The sequence below is a fragment of the Neolamprologus brichardi genome, chromosome 18 (genome assembly GCF_056152115.1).
Source record: "Neolamprologus brichardi isolate AB-2024 chromosome 18, ASM5615211v1, whole genome shotgun sequence".
NCBI classification, from domain to species: domain Eukaryota; kingdom Metazoa; phylum Chordata; class Actinopteri; order Cichliformes; family Cichlidae; genus Neolamprologus; species Neolamprologus brichardi.
Window position 1 is genome coordinate 16,462,242 of NC_142121.1, and position 13,672 is coordinate 16,475,913.

The 13,672-nt window shown below is 38.8% G+C and overlaps 1 protein-coding gene across 1 annotated transcript; it reads right to left on the reverse strand.

Annotated features, from left to right (window-relative positions):
* Positions 1–1,014: 1,014 nt before the first annotated feature.
* Positions 1,015–13,365, reverse strand: LOC102777367 (apical endosomal glycoprotein). The gene is made up of 24 exons (XM_087831786.1): positions 13,248–13,365; positions 12,927–13,142; positions 12,711–12,830; positions 12,433–12,594; positions 12,253–12,344; positions 11,561–11,728; positions 11,080–11,277; positions 10,861–10,969; positions 9,509–9,631; positions 9,323–9,422; positions 8,978–9,137; positions 8,752–8,848; positions 8,463–8,606; positions 7,638–7,825; positions 7,070–7,235; positions 6,208–6,426; positions 5,925–6,103; positions 4,576–4,813; positions 3,530–3,689; positions 3,313–3,427; positions 2,091–2,208; positions 1,398–1,491; positions 1,221–1,299; positions 1,015–1,145 (listed from the first exon to the last, which is right to left on the reverse strand). The coding sequence occupies exons 1-24, from the start codon at positions 13,363–13,365 to the stop codon at positions 1,044–1,046; spliced, it is 3,465 nt and encodes a 1,154-aa protein (XP_087687912.1). The 3' UTR covers positions 1,015–1,043.
* Positions 13,366–13,672: the final 307 nt, after the last annotated feature.

Consider the following 13,672-nt stretch of genomic DNA (forward strand, 5'->3'; position numbering starts at 1 on the left):
GGGTGAACTCAGGACCAAACATCATTCTTGAAAATATGCATCCCCCATAAGGAAAACCTTTTACATGTAGCACTTCAAGCACTTCAAGTGTATTTTGATGCTAATATAAACATAGAAAACATGTGGAATGGAGACCGCTGCACCACTGTATATTAGCTTGACACTGTAGTAAACCTCAGTAATGTGGTCAGAAACTGAGCCGCTACCCTGAATCTCTTGTGGGCCAAAAAACAAATGTTATAAACTGTGGTCCCCTTTTCTGGACTTTTTTTTGAAAGGCCCACGACTATTGTTCCTGATTTTTGTTTGTTTGTTTTATGTTTGGTTATGTGTTTTTTTTTTTGTTGTTGTTTAATGGTCGAGGAGAGAACTAGAATGTAAAAATTCTGAAAGTGCTTTGTATTATACATTGCACTGAAACCTTTGTCTAATAAAAAGACTTGAAAGAAGCTGCTGCTTTTGGACATCATAAGATCCTTTGTAGAAAAAGTGCCCTCTATTACACAATGACAGGAAAATGTATAGTTTCCTAAAATAAGAATACTATACGTTTTTGCAAAGGTTTTACCTCATCATACAAGCAGAAGCTAGAGTATTTCCTTCAATGTATTTTTCACTAATTCACTTTGATTTAGTGGCGACTTGCTGGCAGCAGCTTTACTTCTTGCACCTGATAGCCATTTCCCCTGTTTTAGTTTTTCCTGTTACAAGCTAAAGATGGGAAAATGGTTCAGAAAATTAAGAGTAATGCTTCATTTTTAAATACAATGGCTGTCTTCTTTTAGTGTTGTTTTTTTTTTTTTTTAATGTGGATAATTTAAAAGGCAAAAGATTGTTATGCCAACCTGCAGTATCTTCAGGGCCCACCAGGGGGATGCATCCTACACTTAAGGAATTACTGATTATGTTCTCTCCTGAGAAAAGTCCCACATGCACATTCTAACGTAATTTACTTGATTTCATGAAATTAACATCTATTCAATAAAGAGAAAAATCCTTTCGATTTTACTTATTTTATTTACTTTGACAGAAAAACATCTGGCCTAAGCGTCAGTCGATGAAGTGGTGGCCTCCCTTGCTTGCGGCGATGGATCATAAATCTTGTTAAAGAAGGAGAAGTCAGATTCAGTGCCATGTTGCGTGCCCTGAAAAGAAACATATTTAAATAATCTGATAAAAAAACAAAACAGGATTCCTGTTACCACATCATGTTTACTTACATCTATTCTGCAGTCATACAGGTCAAACACTGAGTTCTGGTTAATCGCATCGTCATCGTTCACAAATAGCTGCTGATTCCTGACCACAAAGTACAAATGTTATTGAACATCAAAAACGAGCAATCACCATTAATGTGCACCTGATGTTGAATCCCTAATCACTGTTGTTAAATTTACATTTTATTATGATTTTGGTTCAGCATAACGAGGACGATGAAGATGATGATCCCAGCAAGAACAATTAGCCCAACTGCAAGGCCGACAATCATACCTGCACACAAAGAGAACCATGATGAATGCACATTCAAACAGATGACTGTTTTTCCAATATTTCACTTTCTGAAAGACGAAGCTGACAATATTCAAAGATGTTCTTCTTATCAGTGAAGGCAGATAAAAGCACATAAATGAGCAGCACTGTCTGGTCATTGTTTAGTCAAATACACACTGTCCTGTGGAGGTAAACAACCTAGACATATATAACTATTACATGTATCGATTTTCAGTGTTTAGTCCTGTTTGATTTGTTTTAAAAATTAACTTCAAGCTGCCAAAATCAAATGATAAATATTCGTGACCCATTTAAAGTATTGGGAGTAAATACTAAACAATTGGGAGTAAACCTTGCTTGGCAGTCTGTGCTATAAAGTGCAAAAGAAAAAAAAAAGAGACAGTGTCTGCCCCAAATATTAATGCAAATAGGTGTTTTGCTATGGTCATTGGGGATAATATGTAAACCCACAAATAATTTGTTGTTTTTTACATAAGAAAAGCATTTTTCCACAGTACAAGAAATTATTTTCTTCTAGTTTTCTATGAAAAACATAGTAAGACGTATTTATGAAGTATCCTCCGGCGGCCTATAGTTACCCTTATTGTCAAAGTGATCAATGGGAGGCTCTGTGTAGCAGCTGCCTGGAATGATGGTGATATCATCAAGAGCAACGTCCCCACCTGCCGTCCTGCCTCGCTGATACACAAACACAAACTGTGGCGAAGGAAAGAGAGAGAAGTTTAAAGGTTACATATATATCTAAAAAAAACATGAAGCAGACTGTAGCGAGGCAATGTAACTGTCAAATATATACTGCTGCCCACCTCTGAGCTCACACAACTGTGTACAAATCACATAAGAAGAATAAAATTACTTCCATGCAAAAACAAAATTATGATCCAGACTGCTTAAATTAAAGGGATTTGTATATCACTGTATGGGTGTATATGAGTGCTTAATTCCATGAATGAAGTCGGTGAGTCGCAGGTTTAACAAAAGAACTGCTGTAATGACAAACAATCTGTAATTTAAATGTAAATAAAGTCTTAAAGCCCATAAATACAAGTGCATTTACAGCATGTATGCCATCGCCTATAAATTCAAACGTTTGCTCCTGACATCTGTCACAATCCCCAGACAATGAAGGCTTTGAGAGAAAGTGAAATACTCAGCCACAAATTATATAAATCCTCAGTAAACCCATTCAAATACATAATCTCTTAAGTGCTGCTGTTAGGTTAATATTTCAGTGTTTTGTTAATGCTGAGGTTCATGAAGGGTTTGCATAAAAATCCTTGTCAGACCTTCTCTGCATAACTGACATTAACATTTTGTCCATCCATAAGTAAAATTATCATTAAATATTATAAAGAACCAACTGAGAAGAACTGTTACGCATCAAAGAGCAAAGTTAAAACACGGGGATCCACATCTGAAAAGCACATAGTTTAAATCCTGAGTTACCAGGACCTGGGTTTGTTTACGTCCATAGGTACAAAGTAGGTAACCACTGTACAACCCATACCCCTATTATTATTATATGTATATATTTTTTAAAATGGAGTAATTTTAGACTTCTAAAGTCAACTACTGCCTTTGTTGACAGTCATCATGAAAATTGGCTAATGGGCTTTATCAAAAAGCAATCATAAGAGTTTTTGTTCCAAATGTGTTACTTGTGTCCACCTGTGAATCATTTCTCTGTAATGGTAAGTAATCTGTAATGTAATCTGCTGCAATATAAAATCAACATTTCATTTTTCACTTTTATATTTTGTGTATTTCTCCACATGAAACTTATCACAAGCTCAGTAATACCCAGAATGCTTCATCATGTGTGACAGACACATTTGCCATCTGCCACTTTTCTCCCTTGTTTCCTGTTTCAGTCCACTTCAATAGGCCTACTTCATCACCACCAGCCTGCATTTTCCTGCAAGACAGGATGACACCCATTTATTTTATGTAATGCAGAAAATTTCATTAGTATAATAATATTGTTTAATATTGATGATCTTCAGATAGAAGTATTTACCTGTTATTTATATAGACACGGAGAGTCCCAACATGGTTTCCATACATGTGGTACCAGAATGTGAGACAGTGCCCTCGTGTGGAGGGCTGTAAAACATCACTGACCAGGAAGGATGAGACTCCCCACTCACCCACAAAACTGTCCACGTAAACATAGTGACCTGATGGAAACACAGCAAGCACATTCACATTAACAATAGCAGCAAGTGTCATGAAAAACTGTGATTTCAAACAAGCATGCATATCAAAATAATGAACAACAAAAGAATTTCCCTCAGGATAAATAAAGTTCTTCTTATCTTATCTTATCTTATCTTATCTTATCTTATCTTATCTTATCTTATCTTATCTTATCTTATCTTATCAGATGGTATACTTCCTTTAGGCCATAGTGCTGGACATGGTGGACTTGCTGACTACAAATCTGGTAAACTGATACTTTTTTTCCAATTGTACATATAATAAGGTTTACGTATTTGTACACAGTCTACCGATGACAAATTATTCTATATAATCAATTCTGTCTCTATGCGGAACCTTATTGGTGATTAAAACTGCTACAATCAATATTTATATTCTATTTAGAATTAATCTAATTAATCTATTTATATATCTGGAGACTATCATAGCCTCAGGCAACTAAGAACTCCTCCAGGTTCCTTCAAGACCAGGGGAGACCCAAAAGAGACGTAAAATAAAAGTGAATGTTAGATTCAAGAACATCAGGTTAATGCAAACATTGAATAAACTTAGCTCTATATTTGCTGCTTGTGTAAAAAGTGACCTCCTGCTAACAGTTTTGTCGTCTGGTTTACAGCTTGCTTCTGCATTAGGCATTGAGCCAAGTGTTTCATGGATGAAAGTTCAAACAGTCAGTGCTCATTTGCTATTTCTCACGAGCCAATAATTGTAAAGTGCTTTATTCCCACAATGATTCTTTATGAATGCTGCTTGAGTCACTCATGGTGTATAACTGAACTCATGGCAATTGTGTTTTTCATGCATCTGTAAAGTTCACTTTTTGTCTCTATCCGGTATAGTTACTACCTTGTGTGGAATTAGTAGTGTGATCCACACTGGGTCCTGTATGTGGGTTCGGGGAACCACCACTGCCACGGAGCCAGTCTCCCTGGTCGACTCCTTCACCCAGGTTTCTCCAGCTACACATCGTGTCCTCAAAGTCACAAAATCCACGAGGAAGACACTGATCATCAGTCAGCTGTACATCATCAATAGCCATGTCCCCCTCCTGTGTAGGGCCAGCCTTCACACCTTCCACCACAATCTGAGACACAAAGCATGTACACCAGATTTTAAAAAATCTTAGTGGAAGAGTTATTTTAGTGTTATTTTATATTTTTGTATCATTTCCGTGACACTGCACTGTTGTACACTCAAAGTACTGTTACCAATTAATGTGCTACAATTTGTGTTTGCCCAAGAAAATAAACTCTCACAGTAATATGTGTTTATGCAGTTTTATGTGATCAGGTTTTGAAGTATTGGTCTTCTGTTTTTTTGTAGATTACTCTAATTCACCACATTATTACCAGGAAACACTTTAATGTTTTCTGAGAACAACTAGTGCATGGGTTTCAACTCCATTTTACAAAAACAACAGACTTTTTTCTGCACAACACAACGATTAAATGAAAATATGACACCTCTTATTATTTTGAATATTTACAGATGTTGTTCAAACACAGTCAAATTAAGCAGCATATCAAAACAACATAAAGAAAATGGCTTACAAATATATACAGTTGTAGTAATGAAAAAAAAAAAAACACTCCCAGAGTTTACTTGTGTAACAATACCACAATGTAGTGGAAGTAAAAGTACAGTGTCATCAAAAAAAAAGAACAACCTCAGTGGTGAGTAATAATACTGATTATGGGGACATAATGACCCACAGCAGGGTTAAACCTGTATTAAAATGTACTAATATTTTATAATTACTGAATTAACAGAAAAGCATTAATTATGTTTTATATTAGAATAAGGTGAAGCTCATTTAACTATTTATTACTTTTTAAAATAATTCAATTACTGAAGATAAGTTGTTTTTACCAGTAGGCAAAGCTGTTGAAAAAATATTGAATAAAAACAACTAAAATAAATATATTTCCCCCTGAAATGCCAAAATTTGAGTGTGAAAAATTAAAAATGTATTTAGACACTGTACTGCTTTTTTTTTGTTGTCTGTGCATCTATTTGTTCACACGTTTATTTATGTAACTGTTTTTGTGCCTCTGATCAAGGCACTGGTTTACAGCTGGAGCGCTGCCCTCTGCTTCAGTACGTACCGAATACACAAAACTAATTTTCTCACTGGACTAAATAATGATGACTTAAATTGCTCTGTTCACTAGTTTGGATGGATCTTTGTGACTCACTCTGTAAGGATGAAGCCGAGGCAGAAGAGAAGCCTGAGCAAACCTCCACAGAAGGCCCTGGTCTCCTGTCTGAGAGAAAATCAGAGCTTCCTTCCCATCTTCACTTTGCTGGTAAACATTTAGTGTCCCCATTCCTTTGCCATACATGTGGTACCACAGCTGCACGCAAGATCCTTTGTCTGAAGGACAAGAAAAACCACATCTGAATCCCCTGAACTGTTTTGGCCCTGTTTGAACGCAGGCCCCTGTCTGCATTATATAAAAATACTGCTGAGTCTCTCACCTGCTGGGTACAGAGGTGAAAACATTGCAGCTTTCTGGCCAGCTCGGTCAGTAGAGGATGAAGGCAGGTAGAAGTAGTGACCCGTAGGTGTGCTGGTGGTGTGGTCGCTCTCCGGTCCTGTGTAAGGGTTGTGAGTATATCCCTGATGTCTGATCCACTCAGAATCACCGGCTGCTTGCTGCTCCCAGTTACAGCTCCCATCCTCAAAGTCACACAAATCTGTACAACATTATTACATTTTAACTTAATCTGAGGACATTAGACATGATAGTTTTCGATTAACACTGTAATATCAGTTGCAGTTAATTACATTACTGTCTGCTTGTTAGCTATATGTGCTCCCTGTGCATTGGATAAGACTAGTTCTGCTGCAGTTTCAGTGAGCTGCTAAACTATTATGTATTTTGGTCAGAGAGCTTCTGTTTGAAATCTAATAGAGCAAATGAATGAAATTGGAGTCTAAACTTCAGTAAACATCTCTTTGGAAGGGGTGGATGTTGGGATGATGGAAGTTTGAAACATCAGAGAGAGATGCAGCTGACAGAGGACGAAATAGAAATTTGGCAGCTTCCTCACAAATTTTGGAGGGCTTGTTTTGGTATCTGGGGAGAGGAGAGTGTGAGGCAGGGCAACTTGAAATGCCCACGTGAAGTACCTGGTATGTTTTTATACGCTTATTGCATCATTTTTAAAATGAATACTTGCAAAATGACTATTAAACCCCTACTTAGCATTTTATTTGATCCATACAGCTAGTAAACTGAAAAGGAACATTATAATTACTTAACATGTGTAGCAAAAATAGCAAATAACAGACATTAATGTGGTTGCTTGGAATTTTTATCATTTTCAGCTCCATTACCAGAAACAGGACATGCTCCAGGACTCAAGGAGATGTCATCGATGGCTATGTCTCCAGCCTCTCCCCCCACTGCTGCCTCCAGAACAACCTGGTGGACTTTCTGCACGTTCACATGGCTCTGAACCTGCAGCCACTCATCTCCTTGGTTTCCTGATTTTTGCCACACCTACAGGAAAGACAGGATGTTGATTCACTCATCCCAATAAGGATGTGAGGAGGATTTTTGCAACACAGTGTTATGCACTGAAAGTGTGCATCTTGCATTCATTATGCCATGCATTAATGTGATTTTGCAATCAGCATTTCACAAGAATGTGAAAAGTATAATAACACAGAGAAAAACACAGTGGAAACAGCCGCAAATATTTCTCAATCGGCCACACAGACGTTTTTTCCCCCTTTTTTTCCTGCAGTAAAGGGAAGTAACGTGTCCAGACTAAAACGGCATGACTAACAAAAAGAAAAAAAAAAAAAACCTAAGCGGCCTTCTTAAGGCCTCTGCCATATTTTTTGGCGTTCACTGGATAAAACAAATTGAGAAAATGACTAATTTTATGCATATTTTTACCAGAGTTTTCTCTAAGGGATCAGATGTTTGCAGGAACATCTTGAGGGAACCCACAGTGGCTCCAAACATGTGGTACCAAAATGAAAAACAGTATCCTTTTTCACCAGCAGGTGGAAGCAGTGAAGACTTCAGCTGGGCTGAATCACCCTTTATGCTTGGTGAGGAACTCTCAATGTAAAGGTATTTCCCTGTGAAACAAAAACAAGACAACTTCAATGTCTCAACCTTTTAATAAAAAATAAATTTGCAACTTATGTCCTAAGCTTGCATATGTGGCGTGTGAGGAGTGATGCTCCACTTTCACATTGTCTCACACTGAGTCATAAAAAGTTTAAAGGGAGAATTTTAGAAACCAAAATTTGAGAAATGCTAAAAGTAAAAAGAAATAGACATTTTGTAAGACTATAATTTTATGTAATCATGCCACTGCTTCAAGCAATACAATACTATTTCTTTTTGGTTATATAGTCCCAAAAACTAAGCTAATGTTTATAACAATTTATGAAAACTGCCCAGTTAATCAATTTTAAGCTTTAACTGTGGAATTAAGATGCACCATCTTGCAGTTAGTCTTACAGGATTTGTCTTTTATGTGCATTCTGCCATTTTGTGATGGACATTACTCAGTCTGTCCTGTTCACTCAGGTCTACTTGTTATCATGTCAACAGTCAATTTGCATTAATGGTCACTTGTGGTTATAGTGGCTGATGCTCAGCAAAGGTTACAAAGGCCAGCCTTGAAGGACACAAGGCATCTGGCACTTGCATAAATATGCAACAATATTGTGACTAGCATAATGAAAGTTTTGCATGAGGTAAAAGGACCTTTGCTGCTGGTGTGGTCTCCTGCAGGCCCGGTGTTAGAGGTTTGAGTGGGACCTGCCCCGCTAAGCCAGTCCAGCTGATCCTCAGCCCCCTGAACCCAAGCACACAGGCCATCTTCAAAAGAACAGCCAAAGGATGCCAGAGCTAAGAAGGGAAGGAAAACAAAAATAATCCGGGAAGTCTGAACATGGCACAAAAATGGATATAAAATGATACATGCACCACACTCATTCCCCTACCTCTCATGTCATATATTCACTAACAGTCACTTTGAATTAACTTTATTTACCTGGAGGTTGGTAGGGTTTTTCACAGTTTAGGAAAGAGATATCATCCACAGCAACAACATGAGAAGCAGCTGCATTATTCACGCCACTGAACAAAACCTGGTGACAAAAAATGGTCAGGCACTTTTTAATGATTAGTATTTATTATTTATTATTATATGAAACTCATTTGTTCTCATTGCTTCCCGTGTACATTTTTCATTGTTGAGAGGAGGCAAAATCAAACACCTTATAAGGCTGCTGGTGCAGGCCGAGAGGCAGATGCTCCGGGCTCCAATGAGAGACGGTGCTGTGACTACGTGACCACAAGATTGCTTCACTCCCTCCAGCTTGCTGCATAAGCACTCTGAGTGACCCAGCGCTCTCTGCACTGATGTGGAAGTGAAACCTGTGTGTAGGAAAGAAGGAAGGAAGAAGCAGAGAGAGCGTTGGATTGGGAAGACACTTGCATGGTAGAAAGAGGGGAGGGGAGCTTTGAAGCATTGAGCAATTCATACACGGACATATCCATCAAATATATCCATCAAAATAAACAGATTCGACGCGATCATTTGTCTGCGCATCACTGCTTACCGAATCTGGCAGTAGGGGGACGAAGGAGACAGCGGGGGACTCTCGAGTTGAGCTTCACTCTGTGTAGACCCCTTACTGAAATTAACTCTCATGTAGTAGCCTGAGAATAACAGACACCTGGTGATTAAACACGCTGTGAAGTGAAGCTATGACAATAACATCAACGAACTACTTAATAACAGCCACCTGTGTCTGCAGTGTGATCAGTGGGTGGCTCAGTGTTGTTACTGGCTCGCTGCCTCTGCCACTTGCTCTGTCCATCGCTAACATCAGTCCATCGGCACTGATCATTCTCAAATGTGCACGGACCTGAAGGGTTCAAATCAAGAAGTAACACTGCTGTGGAAATCACTCGCTCAAGAGAAGTAAACTGCTTTTAAAAGATTTTGTGTTGTATGCAGGTGCGTCAGTCAAAGGAATTTCTGCTGATAAAACAGTCACAATATTCATGGTCATCACGGCCAAAGAAAAAACAAGTGCTGGGCCCAAACACAAGCCTCAAAAGAAAGAAGCGCATAACTGATCCAGTTTTCTCCTGTTAAAGGCATACAAGAGGTTTTGGTGGCAATTACAGTGCTGTGAAAGCGTTTTGCCCCCTTCCTGAGTTCAAAAGGCAGTTTTGATGATTTCATTTATTAAGGGAATAAAAGCTATGCAAACCTACTAGCCTCCCATATATGAAAAGTACTCACCCCTTAAACCTAATAACTGTAAGTCACCACCCTTGGCAGCAAAGCGTTTGCGATAACGAATCGTTCACATTGCTGTGGAGGAAGTTTGACCCACTCTTCTTTGCAGAATTGTTATAATTCAACCACATTGGAGGGTTTTCTAGCACAAACAGCCTATTTATGGTTATGTCAAAGCACTAAAATTGTCATCAAGGCTTACAAATCACAACACTGCATAAGTGTGCGAGGACTTAAATTTCTTCTTTCATTGGCGCTGAAATTGCACATGACCTGTTTGGGGATAAGTGTGCAACTCATTTCTATGCAGAGTCCATCTGTATCTGATTTCTTGCGCTTATGAAAACTTTCCCAACTATTCCAGTGCTTCTTTTTTATACAGCACGGCTTAAAAAAATGAATATTTGGCATAAAAAAAGCCTGAGAATAAAACTATCTTTATACAGTGGATAAACACTGTAAGTAACAGTGAAATTTCATAATACTGTTTGGTAATATTTACTCCACCATATTTACTGTCAAAATGTAAAAACACTACTCATAATGAAATTCAGCAGCACCACAACATGCAGGCTTTAAAATGGGATGAATAAACCATTTTAACCATTGCAAAGGAGGAATTTTTTTAAGGATTGTCGCAGTAGGCTACATTAGCATTTAGAGGACTACAGAAGTGTATTTTATGGCAGCGTTACTGTTTTAAATGACCTCTCCAACTAGCCACATTCAGGAAAAACAGTGATTAGATGGCCTTTTCTCAATAGTTTTTTTTGCCACAACTTTGATAATAACACTTTTTTCAAGACAAACTTCTTGCTAGAAACACTGAATACAATATGCAGCTCTCACCACAGCCGGCTTCGTCTTCCCCCTGCGGGCAGTCTAGATGATAGTTACATTGTAAGGTAGCCAGAATACACACTTTTTCCGGTGACTGCCAGCAAAAAAACTCATTATCCTGCATCAGGAAAAAAAAGCGACAAATACCCACTGTGTATTTAGACTTGTTTATAATTTATGTTTTCTAAGTTTGCTATCACATAAATAAAGTCAGATTCTGCAGCTTACCTGACAGGGGTTTATTGGTGCAGTAGAGGTCAAGTGTGGAGAAGTGGGTGTGTTAGAGGTTGATGGTGGGGCAGAGGTCGACGACAGGTCAGGTAGCTCGCTGTTGTCGGGGTCAAATACACAATCCCTGGAGAAAGATACATCGTCCAGTGCAACCAGACCTCTGGGACCGCCGCCGAGCTCATACCTAAAGGCAATCTGAGGATAAAACAGAGATTAGACTGTGGCCTTTTAGCTATTATTCTGCTAGGGAGCAGCTCTGATACAACACATAATTATATTGTACATATAAGAAGTATTCATTCATCTACAGATACTTTCACTTTTATGCAAAGGCCTCAACAGTCTTTTTGGTCTTATAATTCCAATAATGTCTGTAAGCTTCAGGGATTTAAGCCTATTATTTAAGTTGATGTCTAACAGCATTTATACACATGAGGCAGTGGCTGCCATTCAATTAACTGCTTGTGTCCTCACTAACCTTGCTGCTGGCTGCGGAGGACAACGTAACCTCGGCTCTCTGCCAGCTGTAGCTTTGTGATGCTTCCCTGGTCCATAAAACTCTGTCGTCACTACCGGACCGTAGAGTCCTGGACTGTGCAGTTAGTCGGCCTGAAGCATCATTCAGGCTGAAGTAGAAGAATCTCACCTGAAAGTATTGCAACAGTACCATGAGCATAAAAAGAACGGGCTGACGACAGGATGGTGTTTGCTAAAGAATTCTTGTAGACTCAGCAACCTGCAGGAGTAGTTAATACTTTACTGCAATTACTCAAGATAAGAATCAGAAAGGTAATAAAAATATGTGTAGATAAGCATTGTTATTACTGTAGTATAATTACAGAAGTGTTCAGCAGTTTTTATTTGCACTGTGCCCCATAATTGCTTCAAATAGATGCTATTAAATACATCAAAGGTTATTATTATTATCTCCTGCAGTTTGTCAATCTGTCAAGATTTTGTCCCCATCAGCTATTACTATTATCTGTATTAATGAAACCACTGCAGCATATTAAGAGCTTATTAACTGCCTGCTTTTTCTCCCCATTTGACATTTTGGTGATTTTCTTTTAGCTTTTATGTAGCTTTGTGACATGACTTGTCAGTAGCCTAAAAAACACAAGGTGGTGTTTTTCTGTAAACAACACTTTAATTTACATACAGTAAACTCACAGTGCAATTAAAGCTGGGCAATAAAGTTTTGGACAGAATCTCTGCTGTCTCGCCACTTGCAGTCAGGTGAGTTCCAGGTATAATGTAGTGACCTGTTTGGATAAGAGGGGATTAAACAATAAAATAAATCACAGCATTACTGATTCAAAGCAAAGATAATTCAGACTTTAACTCGCAGACCTGCATCAGAATTTTGTGTGTGGTCCCTGTGAGGTCCGTGGTGGGGCCAGGCGTCCTCTCCTTTGTGATCTGTCCACTCAGCTCCGGGTGTGTCCACATCACTTGCTGCCCAGGAACACAGACCGTCTTCAAAGCTGCAGCGCTCCAACACACCTTGTAGCTCTACGTAATTAGCAGATAAAGAAAGAAGTGAATAATAAAAAAAAATAAATGTAATTAAAACAGGAAATTCAGTTTCCAAGTACAAAATCTACCACAGAGCATTTTTCTTTTCTCACCACAGTTCTTTTCATCAGACCAGTCCCCACAATCATCGCTGAAGTCACACACATGGTTGGTGTCCACACACACGCTGTTGTTGCATGTGAACACACCCTCAGGACACTGAGGCTGTGGCTCTAATAATAATTTTTAAAAAGATAAAAAATAAAAGTTCAAAAGGGACAAAATAGTAAAGAGGACATCAGAGCGCACAGGCTGAGCAGGTAGCCTACCAGGCAGGCTGCAGTTGGTGAAGTCCACATCATCAATAGCGATGTATCCGGGCATTTCGAAGGTCCTGGAGGCCTCAAACAGGATGGTGAAGTCCTGAGGTATTCTGCCAATCGTTACTTCACCGTGTTGCCATGAATCTCCGTGGTTACCAGATAACCACCACAGCCTGGTGGTCCTGGATCCCTCCTTCAGTAGTATGTTCAGCTCTTCTGCATCTGTTGATTGATTGATTGTTGCAAAGGTTGGAATAATTTTTTTGAATTGTATTATTTATTTATTTATTTATTTATTTGCTGAAGACATAGATCCTATAAACATACCCTCTCCATACATGTTGTAGAAGAAGTGCAGTATGCAGGTGGTGCTAGCCTGTTTCATGAAGGGACTCTGGAGGGTAGCAGGGCTCATTTGATCACCCCGGATAGGTTCCACTGCCATGTACCAACCTGGATGCGTCAGATCAGAACCTACTTAAAACTGCTGATTGTCTACACTTATCTCAGTGTGAAACTGCATAAACACAAGTGTTGCTAAGACTGTACAAATTGTACAAAAAGACAAAAGCCGGCTGAGATTGTAAGAAGAGTCCAGGTTTAGGAAAAGTAATCTGAGACAGTTTGATTTGACACTTGGTGTAAATGTATTATTATAGCTTTAGTGTGTGTATTTGGCCTTGCCAAGATTATTGCCCAGAGTGTGGTCCACGGGTGGTCCTGTATTCCCAGTAACGTTCCTTCCTCTCATC